This window comes from Condylostylus longicornis, unplaced genomic scaffold, assembly GCF_029603195.1.
Source record: "Condylostylus longicornis isolate FDR11 unplaced genomic scaffold, ASM2960319v2 ptg000086l, whole genome shotgun sequence".
Taxonomy (NCBI): Eukaryota; Metazoa; Arthropoda; class Insecta; order Diptera; family Dolichopodidae; genus Condylostylus; species Condylostylus longicornis.
The window spans coordinates 331,294-352,277 of NW_026578054.1; the positions used below are offsets into that span (position 1 = coordinate 331,294).

The 20,984-nt window shown below is 27.4% G+C and overlaps 3 protein-coding genes across 3 annotated transcripts; 1 reads left to right on the forward strand and 2 right to left on the reverse strand.

Moving 5' to 3' along the window:
• The first annotated feature begins 7,950 nt into the window (after positions 1–7,950).
• LOC129613697 (ADP-ribosylation factor-like protein 6) lies at positions 7,951–14,898 on the forward strand. Its single transcript, XM_055527870.1, has 4 exons — positions 7,951–8,128; positions 13,343–13,471; positions 13,581–13,709; positions 14,620–14,898. Exons 1-4 carry the CDS (start codon positions 7,951–7,953, stop codon positions 14,793–14,795), a joined length of 612 nt encoding a protein of 203 aa, XP_055383845.1. The 3' UTR covers positions 14,796–14,898.
• Positions 14,899–15,365: 467 nt separating this feature from the next.
• On the reverse strand, positions 15,366–15,731 carry LOC129613698 (diptericin-D-like). The gene has a single exon (XM_055527871.1). It carries the CDS (start codon positions 15,693–15,695, stop codon positions 15,456–15,458), a length of 240 nt encoding a protein of 79 aa, XP_055383846.1. The 5' UTR covers positions 15,696–15,731; the 3' UTR covers positions 15,366–15,455.
• Positions 15,732–19,954: 4,223 nt separating this feature from the next.
• Positions 19,955–20,434, reverse strand: LOC129613696 (diptericin-D-like). The gene has a single exon (XM_055527869.1). The coding sequence runs from the start codon at positions 20,361–20,363 to the stop codon at positions 20,037–20,039; it is 327 nt and encodes a 108-aa protein (XP_055383844.1). The 5' UTR covers positions 20,364–20,434; the 3' UTR covers positions 19,955–20,036.
• Positions 20,435–20,984: the final 550 nt, after the last annotated feature.

Below are 20,984 nucleotides of genomic sequence, written 5' to 3' on the forward strand. Positions count from 1 at the left end.
ACCCGTACGAACGTATTCAAGGGGAATACTAAATTTGCCTTACCGTTTGTAACGCTTAGAAATAATGGTCTGAGATATAGACTCAAGTGTATGTTTTTGATCAGCATCGAATTCTGAGTTAATTTAGCTTTGTCTGTCCGTCCGTCCCAACGATAACTCAATAACTAATTGAGCTAATTTCACCAAATTTTCATAAGTTATTTATTATAGTAAACGCCAGAACCCTATTTAAATTGGACATGATCGGAGTACTAGTTTGGGTAGCTGCCATACAACTTCAAAGGTTACTTGATTATATCTTAAAAACTATAAAAGCTATGGTATTGAAATTTCACACAAGCGAATATATTAGTAGGGCTAATGTGTTTGACTAAAGTCGTTGAAATTTCTTGACTCCTTCTGGTAGATGCCATACAACTTCAGAAGCTATTTGGCTATATCTCAGAAACTATAAAATCTGTGACATTGAAATTTCTCAGGAGTAAATATATGAGTAGGACCGATGTATTTGATCAAATTCGTTAAAATTGCCTGGCTCTTTTTTTTGGTAGCTGCCATACAACTTCAATAGTAGTTTGGGCATATATTAGAAAATATTGAACACACAGTACTGAAATTTTGCATAAACTAATATGGTAATACGACAATTTAAATCATAATCTGTCCCATGGTCATCTATGGCAAATTTAGGATAACAAATTCGTACGCGTATCACAGAGTTGACAAGGTCAATTAATGTTGTTTATGTTAATGTTGTTTATGTTTAACAATAATCAATGTATTTATTGCAAAAATTTTATTCAACAACAAAAAATAAAAAAAAATTTTATTCTATTTTAAAGTTTTCTGAATAATACCTACACTAAACCTTGCTATACCTTATATTCTTATAACAATATTACCTAGGTACTTTAATCTTTTAAACACCTATTTTTGTCTTTAATAAAAATCTACATTAAGAGCCCTATTATTTCATTTTTTTATTTTATTCAGTTTAAAAATCCAATTATCCTTATTTTAAAATTACACCTTTTTCAAAAAACGAAAAACAGAATTTAAGGGTGTGTACTTGTCACAAGTTTTATAAATTTTTTTTGTTTTATGATTTTTATGTAACAAGTATAAAAATAAAATTCATTCAAAAAATTTTCACTCATTTCCAATTCAATTAGGCGCCCAAAAATTACATGAAATCTAAGAGATCTAATTACTTTTTTTAATCTACGTTTATACATGCATACATACATACACAATACAAAACCTTCAATATTCTAGCATATTTTTAGAGATTTTTCTAAGTACCCGTCTTGAAGAGTTTGTCACCTTTTCAAAAGAATAAAAAAGAAACGAACAAAAATCAAAATTAAAAAATATTTTGTGTCTCTGACTTTGTTACGCGGCGCGCAATAAATAAAATGAAAATTAAAGGAAAAAAAATGTCAAGGATTAAATTAAATTTTCGTTCATAAAATTTAAATAATCAAGTTTGTCTGAACTGTGATTGTTATAAAAGGATAAAAATGTTGATGAATTTTTAAGATGAAAAATAAGGTATCAAAAGAAAAGAAAAACAAAATTTTTTAAAATTTCTCTGTAGCTACTCTTGTTCGTAAATATTTTCGAAAAGGAACTGAAAAGTGATAAGTTGTTAAAGTATTTTTACTTTTATTTTGTAGAAAAAAAAATTTTTGTAAGTACTTTACTCTGGTATTGATTAAAACTGCAGAACAGCATACAAACTATAGCACTACTTGAAATTTAATTATTTTTGCACCAAATTCTTTCTTTTGTTTTTTTATAGAAAAATTTTAGATAATATTAAAGAAATTGTTTTAAAACTAAAAATGTAAGCATATTAAATATGAATTGGATGCAATCTAAAAAAAAATTCTTAAAATTAAAAATGTTATACCATATTACAAAGATGAAAATATTACTACAGTTTTTACTTGACTTTCCTAGTCTTAGTGTAATTTCATAATTTCAAAAGTTTATAATTCAAATATAATAATTAAAATATTTTTTTTTCTACTAGGTGAAAAATTCTCGAAAGACTAAGAAGGACGGCGCTACCTGCCTTTTTCCTCCGACAGTGGAGAAGCGTGAATCCTACCCTAAGAAATCACTTAAACTCTAAACGGATAAAACTTGTCCTACAGACTAACTATTAGTTCTGCGCTAACTCGGTTTTTCTGTACGAGTTAAGGTATTTAACCTTCCATAACGAAATTGGTATTTTGTGTTGAACCGAAAGGTCTTGTTCGTTTAAGTCTTTCTGTCATAATGCCATTGTCTAGCAGCCCAGCTGCTTCAATATTTACATGCTATTCTAAACGAGCCCTATGCTTTGTAGCACAACTCCTAATTTCATCTACAACCCAAAGCATTTCTAAGTTCCTGTGGATGTCTCTATTACGTATATACCATGGCGCATTTACCATGCTCCGTAGAACTTTGTTCTGGAGGGTTTTGATTTTGTTAATAAGAGTCTTCTTGGCACAACTCCACAGTCGAATGTGGCATAGCCATATTGGTTTAATGGTTTGGTTATAGATCAATACTTTATTATCAATTAACAAACTGGACTTGCGACCTATTTTTTTCTCCATATTTATTTTCTAATTCTATGTTTTCCTTCTTTATATGCTCTTTCCATCTTAGCTTGACATGTAAAGTCATACCTAGGTATTTTGCTGAGTTATGGATTGCTACGTTCGCTCCATTCAAGTCAATTTGTGGTGGATTCACTATTTTCCGGTTGTTGAAGTTTATGTGAACCGATTTTGCTTCATTCAATTTCATTTTCCAATCCCTAATCAAGTGGCTTATTTTGTTACTTGCCTTCCGTAATTTTTTTGTCGACTCGTCAATTATGCTATGGTAGCCAATATTGCAGTATCGTCAAAAGTGGCTACCATAGCATTTTCTATTTGTGTTAGATAACTCGCGTAAAGCAAGTACAACGTTGACCCCGGAATACTGCCTTGAGGCGAATCTGCTCTTATTTCTCTTAGCGTGGAGTATTCAGCTTCTTGTTTAATAACTTTTCTAAGTAATCTATTAGCTAAGTAAGATTCCAAAATTGCCACAAATGGCGATGGTGTCATTTGTCCTAACTTAAATATAAGGGCTTTGTGCCATACCTTGTCGAATGCCTGTGTTACGTCTCAAAATATAGAAGAGCAGATTTCTTTATTTTCTGAGCTTTTTCCTATAATATTCGTTATTCTATGGACCTGGTCTATTGTAGAACGGTTTCTTCTAAATCCAAATTGATGGTTTGGTATTAGGCCCCTATTTTATATTATCGGCTTCAATTCCCTTATAGCTGCTTTTCTAAAAGCTTAGATACCATTAGTAACAGTGAATTGGGCACTACAATTACTTATACGACTTTCCACAAGGAACATACTCAAAATCTATAAATCAAATGTTCTAATACCTCGTTTGGTAACTCTGTTAGTACTTCCGCAGTAATAAGATCGAAACCTGGCGATTTTTTCAACTTCAGATTCTACTAAACACACATCTGATGTTATTCCGTTTGGTGTGAATATGCTTACTTAATGCTCCTCACCCAACTGCCATTTGCTTTCATCTTTTTGCTTCAACTGCCATTTGCTTCATCTGTTTTGCCTTTGCTAGATGTTGTAACATTTAGAGCCTTTTCTATTACAACATTTAGAGCCTTTGCTAATGAGCTCATTTTTTACATCCTCGGGCGCACACGATGGACGGAGATTTCTATCCACAACGTTAACTGGCCTTGTCAGTTTATTCTCATATGTGTGCCACTTCAATCTAGCCTTATTTATAACTTTTGTTAGCAATCTGAATTCATTTTCATTCTCCACATTTATTTTTAATTGGTCATTATTCATCATATTGACCCTAACGTTTATTCTTATTTCTTTTAATATATTAAGTATGTGGGAGTAGTTTTTAATGTTTCTCAATATAACCGAAGGAGGCTTGTCCCTCTTTGGATTTCCAGCCTTCATTTTAGGGCTGGTTTTATTATTTTTTTTAACTGTCTTCTCTGAATTTATTTCAGGATATTATTCCATTTTTCGCTTCTTTGCATTATTCTATTTTAGGATCCAGTCAGTTCCTCTAGCCAGTTTTTCCTCGACGGTTTCATATACAATAACTCCACATCTTTGTTCTTCTTTTTTGTCGATGCAGATTTTATTTGATTTTTTAAATCTACATTTTCTGCCTGTAATTTGGCAGTTCTGAGTATCCAATATACTCTCCTGTATAAGATACCTTCTCATATTACCCTCTTGGGTTTTCATTTTTTTGTCTTCTGCAGACTTATTGGACTTTTTCTAAGAGTTATCTTCTCTCGAGGGAGCCGGTCATTGCGAGTCCGTCGCGTCTGGATTTACCACAAGCATACCTTACTGCAGATATTTCGTGGCAGAATCAGCCGGGTTAATTAAAATAATACCATATTAAAAAACATTTACTAGCATTTTCCTCTTTTCTTTTACATCGCCATTAATCCCTTACGTATTCTTTCTTGTTATTTTTGTGTCATCCAATCAAAATTAAATTAATAAACACTAAAATAATGCAAACGAAAATTAATTGAATTATGTTCAAATCATTAAATATGTATAACAATATAAAATTACTTACCCAGCTCGAAAAGATTAAAGATCGTAATTGTTAAAGAGGAATTCAATTTTAAAAATCTGAAATAAAAAACAAAAATGTTAACAAAATCAACAAAAATTGTAAAAATTAAAAACATTGAATTGAATATTTTTTTTTTAATTTTTCATTAATGGATTTTCTTCTTCCCATAAATTAAATTTTTAAGCTATATATGTACATAATTACATTTTTTGATACATTTCATTTATTTCTAATTTCCTACAATATTTTATTCTGTTTGTATTAATGTAATTATTCAAAAATAATTAATTCTAATTTCAACTAGAGATCATATTCAAAAAATTTTAATTTCCAAAAAAAGATACTCGTATCCTTAAAAAGAAAAAAGATATTGCTATAAAATTTTGTTATTTTACATTTTTCTAATAATTGTAACAAAATAGAAGAAAAATATTTTGTTTTAGTAGAATCATATATGAAAAATTTAGAGTTTTATAAATCCATTTTGTTAAAATCCATTTGTGGTATTAATATCAAAAAATGGATTTTAATTATTGAATATTTTTGTATTTTAATGAAACAATATTTCATTATTTGTGCTGAATTTCAAACATATACAAATAATAGATATACAAATAATATTTAAATTCACAAAATTATTTCAATAATTTTATTTTACTAGTAAATTGTAATGTTTATATTCTAATATTAATGTTTATATTTAATTCTAAAATTTTCACTTATGTAAAATGCAGATGCATATATTTTATAATATTTATTTTAATATTTAAATATCATTTGATATGGCTTAAACATTATTAACATTTCTGAAAGTCGGAAATATTAATTTTATTTTATTCTTCCTACAATATATGCTTATGTAGCTAAGCTATATAAATTTACAAAGAAATTTTTTTCGACTAAAATTACCATAACAACACTATAGTACTAAACCATAACAAAAATATTTTCGTAAGTGGCGCTACCTTTGTTTTGTATCCTTTTAAATCGATTGAAAAAAAATTTATAATCGACTTTGTTATTTCTTTGGTTTTTTTCGTTTATTAACTCCAAAAAAACGGAATAAGAGGAAAACTTGAATACTCAAATGCTGCGTTTTAACTACATCTAATTTGGTTTCATAAAGTCAAATTGAAATTTCTTTTATGTTCTTACTATAAACGACTTTTAAAAAGTTAGTTATTCAGTTATTAAGTAACAAAATTTTAATGTCTGAATAAATGGCATCGACGTTAGCTCTACCTTTTTGGTAAATTTATTAACGTATATATCTTAAATTCATTTTCAAAAAAGTAAAAGGGTCTAATTTCATGTTTTAGTTCTTTTCGTACCAAATTAAATTATAATATAACCTTTATGTTTTTATAATTTGATATTCAAGTGTCAAATTTAAAAGCCTCACAGGAAAAGTCTAAATAATTAATGATATTAAAATATAATATTAAGTGTATTTCTAAAGATAATTTTGAATACAAATTTAATTTTTTTATTATTTATTTTATTACAAAATAATTAAATGCAGCTAAAAAAATTATTTGACAACGGTGTTTTGTGAACTAATCTTAATGTTTAAATTTTGTGCTTCAAACACAATCAAAATGCAAAGCAGCACTTCATATTTGTTTTATTTTCTTATTTTGAATCAGATGCCTATCAAAATTTTACGACTCGACGGAAGATTTAAGTTCTTTGTTTTTTCACTATACAAAATTTGACATAATTTTGAAGTTGACATATTTTTATGTGTTACTGACTACATTTTATCTTGATTTTGTTTAATCATAGCTTTAATGTTACTTCTATAATTGAAATAAACATTAATTTTTAAAATGCCAATAGACAACATACATTTAAATATTGTTACCACAAAAATGTTGAGCATTCAAGTTAATCGATTATTTAAGAAAATCGATTTTCAAAACATTAATAATAAATATTTATGTTAATAAATATATTTTACTATAATATGATATCCAATTCAGTCTACTAAGTTAATTTGAAATAAGAAGATTAACACCATTATGATTCGCTTTTATTTACTTTCTATTTAATATTTTTAAGCATATTGAATTGAATTATGTGGAATTTTATAAATAAAGTGGCTAAAAAGACCTAAGTTTCGAGATTTAAATTTATAAATCAAAATAACTATTGAATTTTAAAGATATATTATATATGAAAAATCTCTAAAGTATTTTAATAATTATATTCGTGTTAATAATTTCTAAATATTTATTCAATATATATAATATAATACATATATGAAAAATCAAATAAATATTGAAATTAGTAATTTATAACAGAAAAATCAATTTTTATATAAAATTAAATTGGAAATTTTATTCATTGTATTTTTTATTTGCATATTCAAATTTTTGATTCAATAAAAACAATATTGTCTATATAATTTTATATTGATTAAACACTTTTTTTTTTTGATATTATGTAAAATATTCTGAGGGAGATTGTCCTTGAATAAATTCATAAACAAAGAAAATAATATTATTCTTTTAAGTATTTATTTGTAATTTGGGTTTTTTTATTTTTTGTTTATAAATTTATGCAGCCAAGAATAATAGAATTTTATTTTTATAAAACAGAATTTTTTAATTATTCATTTTATTTAATAAATAACAAAGGTCTCTAAACTTGTTGCATTACAACGTATTTCGATATATTTAGTTTTAATAGCTATAAAATGTAACAAGTGTTTATTATATAGTAATAATGTGCTTTATTAATAAATTAAATATTTGAAATTCAATGGTTATAAGCGCAATTCAGCATAAAAAAAAGTAATTCCCAAGACTTTGTGTTTTATTTCCTTTTTTAAATGGTCAATAACTTTGTTGTTAACATTTTTAACTTCAAATTATTATAATAATTATTATAAATTGCAATTAAATTAATTAATTCTTTATTTTAATAATAAGGTATAATAATACGAGTACATTTACCAAAAGCCTATTATAACAAGTCTGTGCCCATTTAAAAAAATTTTGTGTCATTGAATAGGATATTCTCATTAACAAGAGTTTTTTATTTTTTGTTAAAATATTTTGCTTATTGCAACTTATTCACCTTCAAAAGATATTCTTATAACAATCTAGTTTATATTTGTTTTCATAAATTTTATTTTTGGAATATCTATTTAAATTTAAATAAAAAAATTCAAAAGAATAATAAGGACAGTATCACAATTATATCACAATTACGAGTACAACAATCTATTTTTAAACCTAAAATTCCACGAAATTGTAATAAAAGAATTGCATTAGTAAATGTTATAATACGTTTTCTGCCATAATGGGAATATTTGATAAATTAGCTGGAATATTAAAATTAAAAAAAGAACAAGTTACTATATTAATTGTTGGATTGAATAATAGTGGAAAATCAACAATAATAAATCATTTTAAAAGTCCAGATGAAAAATCAGCTATAACAATACCAACAGTTGGATTTAGTGTTGAAAAATTTCAGAGTAAGTTCTGCTTTTTTTAAGTGATTAAATATTTTTAATAATACTAATATACATACTTATATTAAACGCTACTTAAGATTATATATTATGTAATAAAATGTGTAGAATATTCGAGAGTATATAATTTTTTTTAAAAAATATCAAAAGTAATGAGCCTTATTTTGCTTGTCGCGTCACTTATATAATATTTGTTCTAACAAAAAAAAAAGTTTATATTTATATTTTTAAATAAAAAAATCTTCCTTTGTATTTCGTTCTACGCAACGTATTAATCAAATTTAACATTTATGTCCATTGTATGAATGGGGGTTCCAGTGGAAGCCACGACAGTTTCCTCAAATAATATGGAAAATGAGTATCAGACGGATGTAATTTACACATACTTTAGCAAAGCCTTTGACATACTGCCACATGGAATTATTATTTTAAAATTGAAACTCTTAAGATTCCCTGACAACTTCTTATCCTGGGTAAAGTCATATCTCTCTGGTAGGACTTACAGAAACCTCTTTCGTTCAGCAATTTTTTCGGCACTTTCGTCTAATTCTCGTGTACCCCAGGGTAGTCACTTAGGGCCACTGCTGTTTATAATTTCAATTAATGATGTTGTTTCCATGCTAACGCACAGTGAGGTATTCATATATGCTGATGACATGAAAATTTTCAAAAAAATAAGCTCTGCAAATGATGTTCTTCAGGTTAAGATCATTCTGATGATCTTCAGAATGATCTTAACCACTTCTACGGGTGGTGTTCAAGTAATAACCTAAAAATCAATGTAAGTAAATGTGCATAAATGTGCTACTCTAAGTAAAAACGGCCACTTTTTACAAACTATTTTTTGAATGATCAAGCTCTTATTCGAGTTGATTCAATTATGGAGCTGGGTGTTTGCTTCGATAGCAAGTTGTCCTTCACAAACCACTACAATCATATCATATGTAGATCAAGCTCGATGTTAGGTTTTATTAAACGCTGTTCAAAGGAGTTTAATGATCCTTATGTCTTGAAATCGGTTTACACATGCCTGGTCCGTCCTCATCTTGAATATGCTTCACAAGTATAGTCACCCTATTACGATATACATATTAATAGGATTTAGTCTATTCAAAAAAATTTTTTGAGGTTCGCACTGCGCCTTCTTCCTTGAAGGCCCCATCATTCTTCCACCTTACGAACACAGGCTCAAATTAATTGAGCTACAAACACTGGGCAATAGACATGACGTTGCGGATTTGTTATTCATTTTTCAGCTTATGAAAAGACTTAATCTAACCCGACATTTTAATCTAACCCGACTTGATCTTTCCATGATTTCTTTTCATAGGTCCAATTATGGGAAACATGAACCTGTCAGCAGAATGCTGCTTTTATGCAACAAACACAAACACAGACTTGACTTTTCACTGAATAAAGACACAATGGAAAAGCTTCTATTTACTTATAGTTAAGTATAACCCTTTTCTTTATTTTCACAAATTCCACAAAGTTAAGGACCACATTATTTAACATTAGGGGCACCTCTTGGCTTCAAATTCGCACTGACTTACGTATGTATGTATCTATTTTCTGTGAATTTAAGACCTTTAACTATACAGGTGTTTTCTGTCATAAAATTTCCGGTCTGTACTTATATATGAATGAATTTATGTATTACTCGTACATTATAAAATTTAGTACTTTTAAACTCATGTTTTTGGGGGTATACATTTTGTTTGTTACTTGCTAAATACTGTTCAACAAAAAACGTCGTTACACTACGCCATAGGTCATATCAGAACGGCAAGTAGAATATGGCTTAGACAAGTTTCGCGATATTGCCGACAAGTGCCACTGTGGTCATCTCTTGGAATTTTAAATTCAAGACATAAAAATATTTGTCGCTCCACTTCGACAAATATTTTTATTATTTTGTTAATTTTATATTATATTTCTTTAACAATGCTGTATTTTAAAATAAAAAATGCCTAAAAAATTCTAGAGCATCACTTTATTCTAATAAAATTGAATTTAATTGACATTAATAAATTTTTAATAACAACTTAAAATATTATGATACTTATTTTATATATTTGATGTGAATTATTGATAATAAAATCATAAAATTATAAAAAGTGAAATAATCTTCAAGATTTTCTTTAATATCTCTCTTTCATTAATTTATATCACTTACATAGACCTACTTACATATTAAGGCTCTTCTATTTCTAATTCTAATTTTCAATGCAAATATTTACAATATCCTTTAAAGTATAATTTTGTCAGCCTCTATATTTTTTCTCGTATCTAAAGTTATTTGCTCATTGAAAAAGATAGAAAGCATTTAATTACAGTGTTCGCCATTTTATGTAAGGCGAAAAAACCCGTAAAATAATAGAATATTTTAAGTTGCTTCTCCTCAATATATGCAAAATATTTAATATGATATTTTTATTTCTCAAATTGTTGGACATGTATAGGTACTTTGATTTTTATTTGTTAGAAGAGAGAAAAAAGTATTCTGTGAAAAATTTTCAATTAAGCCTATTAAAATTAGCCACACTTACAAAAATTTACTTTCAATTTTAATAACTAAATTTTCTCAATAATTCTTAAAATTATTTAATTGAAAATTGATTAAGAAAACATTCAACAGATTTAAAGTTTGAAAACAATTGCTATTTTAATAAAATTAATTATTATATACTCAGAAACTTTTTAGCTTAAACCTTTAAAATTAATTACAATGAAAAATAAATATATCCCGTAAAAGAATCTTATAATATTACATGTATGTATGCTAAAATTAAAAAGATATTGTATCAAAAACTCATGTTACTTAGAATCGAAGTGATATGGACATTAATTTTACTATATACAAACACGAACATATGCGAGTACAACTAACTTCCACAATGTAACCTTAAACGTTTTACGTTTGTACTTAAAAATTTTAAAAATTTTCCAATCAGATTCATTCAACCTTATACTAACTATTATTCTCTAATATTCACATCCATACATACATATTATATGTAAATATGTATAAAACTATACAAATATACATGATTCATGTGGTGTATGTTATTATGTATAGCATACACATTTCATACTAACAACAATTACTGGAACTGTTTGAAATGTATTCATCACTCTTTAAAAGCTGTATACAGCAATGAGATCACAAAATTTTGAAATTCCTGTAAGTCTATAATACTTTAAGTCATATAAGTATATACAAAAAATTATTTATCCTTGGTATATACTTTAAAAATAATCTTACATATGGAAATTAATAAAAGGATTGAGTACTATAAGAGTAATCTTTTAATGACTTAAAAACACCAAAATGTTTTGCTATTCAAAGAAAACAAAATGCACTTTTAAAATAAAAAGAAAAAGCAAAATCAATAATGTGATTGACTAAATGAACCAAAAACCAAATCATCTCATTTGCTTTAATCTATAAAGAATTTCATTTGAAATTCTTTGATGAACTAATAGATCTTTTAAAATTCTCTTTTTTTTAGCTTTCTTTTTCATACATGCTTAAATATGGTTGCGAAAATGCTTCTTTCATTTTTAGCACTTTTCCAAAATTTTTTTTAAAAAAACGGCTTATTAATTTCACTCTGTCCGTCCGTCCGTGGATACTTTTTTTGTTTACAAAACTTCTACACCCTTGAAGATAGAAAGCTGAAATTTAATACGTACATAGGTCTTTACTAGAAACTAATTTCTGGAGAACAAAATTTTTACCTATGTCCCCCCCTCTAGAAGTTATACCCCCCAAAACCATAAAAATGCCCATTTTTAAATATTTGTTGCAATGAAACCATAAGCATTTTTGAAATTCTGAGAACGCAGAAAGGCAGCGGTTTGCTTCCCTTAACGTGGTATACTATAGTTAGACTTAAGAAATACAAAATGGCCGTTCAAATTTACCGTTATCTAAAGTCTTTTTTTTCCAAATTTTTGATGTCGTTTTTCTTTTAAACCCCAGCATATAGAAGCTTGAAATTCAAAAAAAGGGGCTTTTAGACATTAACAAATAGTTCATTTCGTTAGAAGAAAATTTTTTTCCATCTCCACCCCCTCTCAAGTTATCGCCTCTTGAAATTTGTAAAATTTGAATTTTTGGCACCTTATATTTCCGAAACCGCAAGCTTTTTCAAATTTCTATAAACGCAAAAAGCTAACGGTAAATTCCATGACATTAAAAAATATAATTATTTTTCTTAACTTACACAATTAAACCTTAAAATCGAGCATTATGTTAACCCCTCTTTATATTAATTTTTGTTTTATTTGAAATACTGCATAAATCGTTCATCCTAAATATATGCAATCCCAGAAAGAGTTTTGTATATGACTGAAAATAATTTTAATAGTGTGATAGGTATACATAGACTGTATTTAAAAGCATAATTTTCACTTGTTGAAGGGAAAAGTGCTACAATACAAACCATTGGTTTGACCCAACTTAATTAATATACATATTGTTTTTGCTTTAAGCGTTGAAGAAATTAATTTCATATGGAACCAAGCAACTGAAAGTTTTAAAAGATTGAGATATATTTATTATTCAAAGAGCATCAAGTTTTATAATCGTATGTTAAATACAAGAAGGTACCACATGTGGTTCAAAATATTATGAAAGAAGGGACAAACAAAGAAAAAAGAAACATTGATTACAAAAAATTTAGCACCATATGTTTGATAAAATAAAAAATCTGTTATTTTAACACGTAAGTAAACGTACATTCAACGTACATTCATTTCTCAACAAATCAGATCAGGGCCTGCATACATTGATGCAATGAATACATACTTATATGTAAATAAACATAATCCTGTACAAAATACATTACGTGCAGATGTACTTCATACATTCTATTAAAAATTGTACCATTTAAGACTTAATTTCTAACTAAAGTAAATAGGTACACAAATTTATATGCGTTGAATAATGTTAAAAGTTAAATAATATGTTTTCAATATAAGCAGAATCGAATTTAATTGAGAATAAAATATATAATTAAAAAGTATCCTTTGTACATTTAAATAATTTTGTTTATTTTTTTTTTAAATTTATATGCGTTGAATAATGTTAAAAGTTAAATAATATGTTTTCAATATAAGCAGAATCGAATTTAATTGAGAATAAAATATATAATTAAAAAGTATCCTTTGTACATTTAAATAATTTTGTTTATTTTTATTTGAATATTATAGATCAAGGAGTTTCTTTTACGGCTTTTGATATGTCAGGTGCCGGAAGATATAGAAGTTTATGGGAACATCATTTTAAAACGTGCCAGGGAATTGTTTTCGTAATTGATTCAAGTGATCGGATGCGTTTAGGTATGATTTATTTATGATATTTATTCACAGTTAATGTTTTAAAGTAGAGGCGCAAAAATATTTCATTATGTTTATTTTTATGATCATGTGCACCCACATAAATTTATAGTTGTTGTTAAAGATGAACTGGAAATTTTACTACAACATCCTGATATAATAAACAGAAAACTTCCAATTTTATTTTTTGCAAATAAAATGGATTGTTGTGATGCATTATCAAGTGTTAAAATAGCATCTGGTAAGTTCTTAAATTCTAATTTCATTAATAAATGCATGAATTACAATTTTTCTGTGTGACTCTAGTAGTTGTTACTTACGAGTACAAGTAGTACGTCGGAACATTACGACATAGATGCAAATGAGCTGATGGGCTCGTCCGGATAGCTTTTCATTGAGTCGGAACCATATTTTGAGGTACTGAAACCAATTGAAATTGAATGGTTGGGAGAAATGAACCACTGTCGATCTTTGAGGCGATTTCAGAGCCTGTCACAGTCCAAAAAATTTTCCAATGAAAAACAAGGTGGAGGGCGATGTCTGTCATCTTTGCCTGGAAGATGACGAAATGATGGAGGCCGGGCATTTATTGCGCAATTACGAGGCGGTCGTTGTCCTATAATAAAAATACTAAAGAAGTGGCTTCATGACCTCGATGGAGGTTTCATAGCTTGAGGTAGCTTTTATACAGCCATTTGTCAGACGTCTATATATAGTGCTAATTAAAGCGGGGAAGGGAATCACAAAACGTAATATGGGTCGACGTGAGGAGAACCTAAAAGCCTCATAACAAGAGAAGTGCTTTAGCTTGGGCTGTTACCATCAGATTGTTTATAATTCCAGATAATAGTTCTAACAAAATGCGATTTTCAAAGTAAACAATTTTGACTGTCAGAATCCCATTTTATTCAATAATATTTCATCCTTTCATTCTCCTGTAATAGTTTCATTTTAATAAATAAGGCCGCTTATAAGTATATTCGACCCGAATCTACAAAATTTTTATATGTAAAAATGTTTTTAGAAAATATTTAAAATTTAGCTAGATACTCTAAAATAAAATATTAATGAATTTTTCTTTTTCTTTACATATGTGTCCATAATTCTAACCACCTTTTTGCTGTACAATCACTTAAAATTTCATAAAAAAGCACTTAGTTTAGAAGTTATTTATGATAAACCATGGCATATCAGTTCAAGTAATGCATTAACAGGTGAAGGTTTAGAAGATGGTGTACAATGGTTAATTGAACAAGTTCGAATTTGTGTTTCAGAAGCAAAAGGAAATTATCGCAATAAAAATACGGCAGCAAAAGTTGAACAATAAATAATTGTACATATATAATTTTATGATTTATTTAAATGATGTTTTATTTTGTTGAGGAAATGGTTTTTGAAAAATGTTTAAAATAAAAATTATATTTTAAATAAAATTACTTTAAGTATCATTACTATTTTGAGTTCCTTTTATGTGAACTAAACGCATTCTCCTTTAAAATGTACGTAGGTATATGTAGGCTAGTATTTCTCTTCAATACGGCATGTCGCAGCTATCAAGAAGTGGACAAGAAGGACACCATTTTTCACTATCCCTGCGAGTGTCCGCTTCTGGGCAGGGGTAGTGTGCCCACGTGGGGCAAAGAAAGCTAGACGAAATATCAAAGACTTACATAGCGGATTCAGATAGATTCCTCAAAAGTGCACTTAAAATCGTTGTTCACTGATACGGAAATCAAACTATTATTTTATTTGAAATGTTAATTATACCAAGCGTGTTTGAATATGTTAATATTATAAACTAGTTATTAAATTTTTTTAATCTACTAATTTAATAAGCACAATACGCACATGAAAGCAAAAAAATTATTCAATTTTAAAATTTTATCAATTTATTTTCAGTATTAGGTTTGTGTTATGTTTTTAAATATGCTTTTTAAAATGTATACAGCCACATATTTTTCTCTTGGTAGGATTAAAATCTTCTCCTTTAAAAATTAAATCTGACACCAATACCACCACCATAATTTGGTTTACTATTTCCATATGGTCCACCCAAATGTTGAGCATATGTTGCAGTTCCATGTATAGAAGTAGATTTATTTTGGCTTTCCCAAAGTTTAGTTTGAACACCAAGTGCTACATCATATCCAGTTTTTCCGGATCCACCACCGCCACCAAAAATTTTTGTATCAGATTGAGGTGGAATTGTTTCTGGTTTATTTGACATATTTATATAATTTTTTTATCTGTTAAAGAAGTTATTAATTGCACGAATTAAATATTTTTTATGATATTTGAACAATAATTTCTTCGCTATTTATACACTTTTATTCTAATATGGATATTTTATCAATGCCTAAGTAGCAACATAAATATAAGTATAAGAAAAAAGAGAAAAATTCGGGGATTTTTTCACATACTTACACTATTCAATTGTAAATGCTATTAGTTATTCATGTGTGCGGTTATTCACCATATTAAATTTTTTAAATGTCAAAAATAGTACTTTAAGTATATACGAAATTTTATAATAAGTATAAGATAAAAATATCACAAGTAACTAACAAATACTTATGCATATTACGTAATTTCAACACTATCCAGATAAATTAAATAATTTATGGCTTTCTTCAATTTCTGCTTCATTTAACTAAATTAGTCAATTGATATTTGACTCCATTAAGAAAAATATTTCAATAGTTTTCTCTATTTGTTTTACTCAATTTGAGGCTCTGGTGTGACTAATGACAAGATAATACTCGAGTAGCCTTGTGAAATGTGCAAAGTAAATTTAAAAACTCAATTTTAAAAAGATTTTTTATCATATTTTTAACAAAATATTTTAAAATTGTATAGGAAAACAAAATTTTTTAAAAATCTTAAAAAGCACCCAATAATATTTGAAATAATTATTAATGCTCTTCATTAAAATGCTTTAAAATAATAAAAATTAAGTTGAAGCTTTTTGTTTTTTATTCCTTTGTCATATTAATTTCACAATTTATTATTAAATATAAATAATTTTGCAGATGGGAGCAGCTTCTAATCGTTCTTCTTCCAATTGTTTTTCTGTTATAAATTTGATCTCACATGGATACAATTTGGGCTTACACCAACAGTAGTAGCTTGATTTTGACTTTGCCAAACAGTAAGACCAGGTCCTTTAGGTTTACCCCCAAAAAGTGCTTTCCTAATTTTCTTTCCGAATCCCATTTTTAAATAAAGTTTTTTTTTTATATAACTTATTAATCGACTCGAATGTAAATTAATTATGCGATATGTCAATTATATGTACTACACCTTTTATACTTTCTTTTTGATTAGACTAACACAATTTCTTATCTAAAAAGATATCGGAAGTAAAAAATAAATAATAAAAATTTTGTATACATATACACATATTATTCAATCAAACAGAAAGCAAAATATTATACTGCAGTTACAATGTATTTATAAAGGTACGATCAACGTCGGATCTATCATATATGCAAAGTAAACATTTGCAAACAGCACCGGAAATAGGGCGTCATTGAAAACTTAAAAAACAAGACTAAATTTTTTCCAATATGTGTTTTTCAAAAAATTTTTTTTTTAAATTTACACCTACATTACGACTACCTTGACGATATCTTGTATCTGGATACAAACACTGAAAAAAAATATGAAATTTTAACTCGAGGCTTTAATTCTATGACTAATCTTGCATTGATGAGGTTACAAGCATTATACGAAGTTACAATAAAAAGATTTATTATGCATTAATGTACAATGTTTATCGAATATTAATCACTTCTTTGAAAGCGGGGGAGGTGGCGAACTTTATAGTCACTGCGTAGGGTGCCGAACAAGCCAGAACCAAGCCTGGTTATAATATACAAACATAGTCCAAAGTATATTACGATTTAATTGTAACAATAAAGCTTATTATATTGCTATTAATGTTATATATTTCGCTACCACAATCTTTGAATCTAAATGTAAAATCCATAATTTTTTATATTTCACAATTTTTATATTGTAAATAATATCGCTTAACACTAGATTTCCTTACACTCTATTAAGAACCCTACACTGTAGGTAATTCTACTTTTACCTTATCAAAACTTCACGTTGTTTAATAAATTATTTAAGTGTAAACATTTTACATTCCCAAATCTTTATCAATTCAACTAGAAAATCAATACAGCTTTCATATAGTTTTCTTAGAAAAATATTAAAAAATAATTTTATGCAGTATAGATTGAAAGTCTGTAAATAAAAATGTTTATAATATTATAACTGTAATTTATAAAACAGGGAATTTCCCGCTTCTTAAAAGCAATACAATAATCATTAAGTTCTTACACACTCTATTTTTTCAAAAATGTATATGGTGTACTACATATTTCGTTTAGTATAAAATGTTATTTATATTATGTATGTATGTATGTACATACATACATATGTACTTTATAATGTGCATATGTACATACTGGCGTATTTAGATAGGCTATAACCTCTCACTATGAACTCAATAAATTCTGAGTAATTTAAGTATAGACTATACAGAGAAATGTAATTTCAGTATAGTTTTTATAGACCATATAACATTCAAAGTCGTATAGCAGTTACCATCACGAGTCAAGAAATTTCAACAATTTTTATCAAGCACAACAGCCCCCATAATATATTTGCTCGTGCAAAATGTTGATGTTATTGAATATTTTCTGGGATATAGTCAAATAACTTTTTAAGTTTTAAAGCAGCCATCTGAACTACTACCTTAATTACCTCCAAATTAAATAGAGCTCCGCCATTTAGTATTATAAATCGTTTATCAAAATTTGGTGAGCCTAACTCAATTGGGACAGGTGACAGGTTATCGTTGGGATAGGCGAGAAGATGGGCGGACGGGCGAATTTATAATGCTTTCTCTTCAGTTTTATCATTGTGTATATAGTTTATAGCGCTATACAGACTTTTTTGAGAGGTGCTGGGGACTATTAAGTTCTATTGTGTAATTACAAAAATTGTCTTCTGTATAAGCTATAATGTATACACAATGGTTTTATTTAGTATGGTTTATAATACTAACATGTCATATAGGCATATCATATAGGCGCTTAAAAAATCTTGACAAATTGCTAAATTATTTTGCCAACTTATATATGTATATTTCAAGCCTCAACTATTATCACAACTCATTGAGAGCACTTTTGCTTCTTCAGAACCGCGTCAACAAGCAAAAATGTCTTATTCTAGTAAATTAAATTTACAAATTGTTAATGAGCAACCTTTACATTCGCAGTTTAAAAGTGGCCTTTCAGTGCTACTTCTAGTATGAATAATGAAAATTCTTTTCGCCGATTCTTAATTCGCTCCCGTTCGTTTATATATATGTATATTTATGTTTATTCCCAAATCATTAATATTCTGAAAAGTTTATTCAAGAAAAAATTAATAATCGAACGTAACTCAATTTTAAAAGCTTTCGATACGACGCACCTGAAATCTGCTCTATTCGTGTTGATTCATTTTTTTAAAAAGCTTAAACTTTATCGTAAAAGCACTTTAAACTTTCCTAAAAGCTCAAAAATAAAATATGCTAAAAACTTAGAATTAAAAATTCAAAGTTTTACAGTATTTGTGATTGTTGTGGCACAATCACATCCGGATGATTTTCTTCTCTATCTCAACTTTAGTAGTATAAAATATTATTTTAAATATATACAAAAAATTAATTGCAAAATTTAACTGACGTTTAAATGTAAAATTTAACCGGTTTTTGCTATGAAAAGGAATACAAAAAACATAAGATTATAAGATTATCAAAAACAAAAAAACGTTTGTTTGTGCTTGAATATGCTTGAATATGATAAGCGTTATTGAATAACTTTTTTTCTACTCTCATGCGTTCATCTTTCATTCACCTTACGAAATTCTTCTGATCGATGAAAGTAAAAAGCTTGCGCGTATATAAAAATCAGTCACTAAAAATCAAAAAAAATTCATTGAAATTGAAGAAAAAAAAACTACTCAGGGAATCCACTAACAAATTCATTTTAATTTATATACATATTAACACTTAATAATTTTAATGTATAAAATATGAGTAGAAACGAGAAAATTTTGTAAGGTACATGAGATGAAGAATTCTAACGGCGGTATATTTGTCCATGACCTCACTTTTAAAACAATTGAAGCAAATTAAAAACGATATCTGGAATTGATTGTGTTCAATCTGTGACTTCTGAACGAATATTTGCCATTAATTTGAGAATTTTTATAAAGATGCTGTTGGAAGTGTAGATTCTTATAAAAAATTTCAGCTAAATATTTCGAAGATGATTGTGTTTTAATTAAATTGATTTAAACATAATTACGATTTAGTATTGCAGCCTAAATAATTTCTTAAATGCTATTAAAAATATTGCACAACGCTACAACCCATCCCACGTTTCCGCAATCGATTATAAATGTAATATATTACAATTAAAACAAATTAAATTAAAAATTTCAAAAATAATATCTTTTATTCATAAATACATTTCTTAAATTTATCTTATAAAAATATCATGAATTTGTGTTATTAACCAAAATGATGTGTAAATGTCACTCCACCGCCAAAATTTGGTTTACTATTTCCATATGGTCCGCCTAAATGTTGTGAATAAGTACCGGTACCATGTAATGTATTTCTTCCATTTTGACTTTCCCACAATTTAGTTTGTGCACCAAGATTTAAATCTAATCCTTGTTTTGATGAACCGCCACCACCACCAAATACTTTAAAATCATTATTTGGTTGTTTTGGCGGATCAAAATTGAATTTCGGTGGTTGTTGACTATTAACATTTACTACATAGCTCACTACGAGTAATGCAAAAGCGAATATTGTACAAATTGTTTTTGCCATTTTTTTTTATTTTAGAATTTTAATTTTTTTTAAATAAATAATTTTTGTAATTACTTAAGTAATATTCAAGTAATATTGATATTTATTTTCCAAATTCATTTAATTTATATACAAAAATTACAAAGTGACTCTCTTTTGCGAAACTATAAAGTAGGGAATTTTTTCTTGAAAACAAAAAAAATCTAAAAATTAATTTTCTTATATAATTTCAATTCATATTATCGGGGGAATTCTTCAGAGTTCTTATTAAAATCTTTGAAAATTGATTATTAATTATTGCCATTATTATTTTTAAAATTGAGAGCAAAATTATGTTTGACCTCAAAAACTTGAAGAATAAAAAAACCGAAAAACATCGCGTTTTTTTTCTTATCGTATTTGAAAAGAAAATTTTTTGTTAAAAATCCCCGAAGTTAAAAGAATCAAAGAAGTATGATACATTGTCGACCGCCTATGTACAAATATGCACATTTGGTTTCAAAGCAGGGTACAAGAGACATCTACTTACCTCTACTTTTCAACATCTATTCAGGAAACATATTAGAAGAAGCAATCAGTGATGTAGAAGAAGGTATCAAGGTTAACGGTATCAAAATTAAAAACATCAGACACGCAGATGAT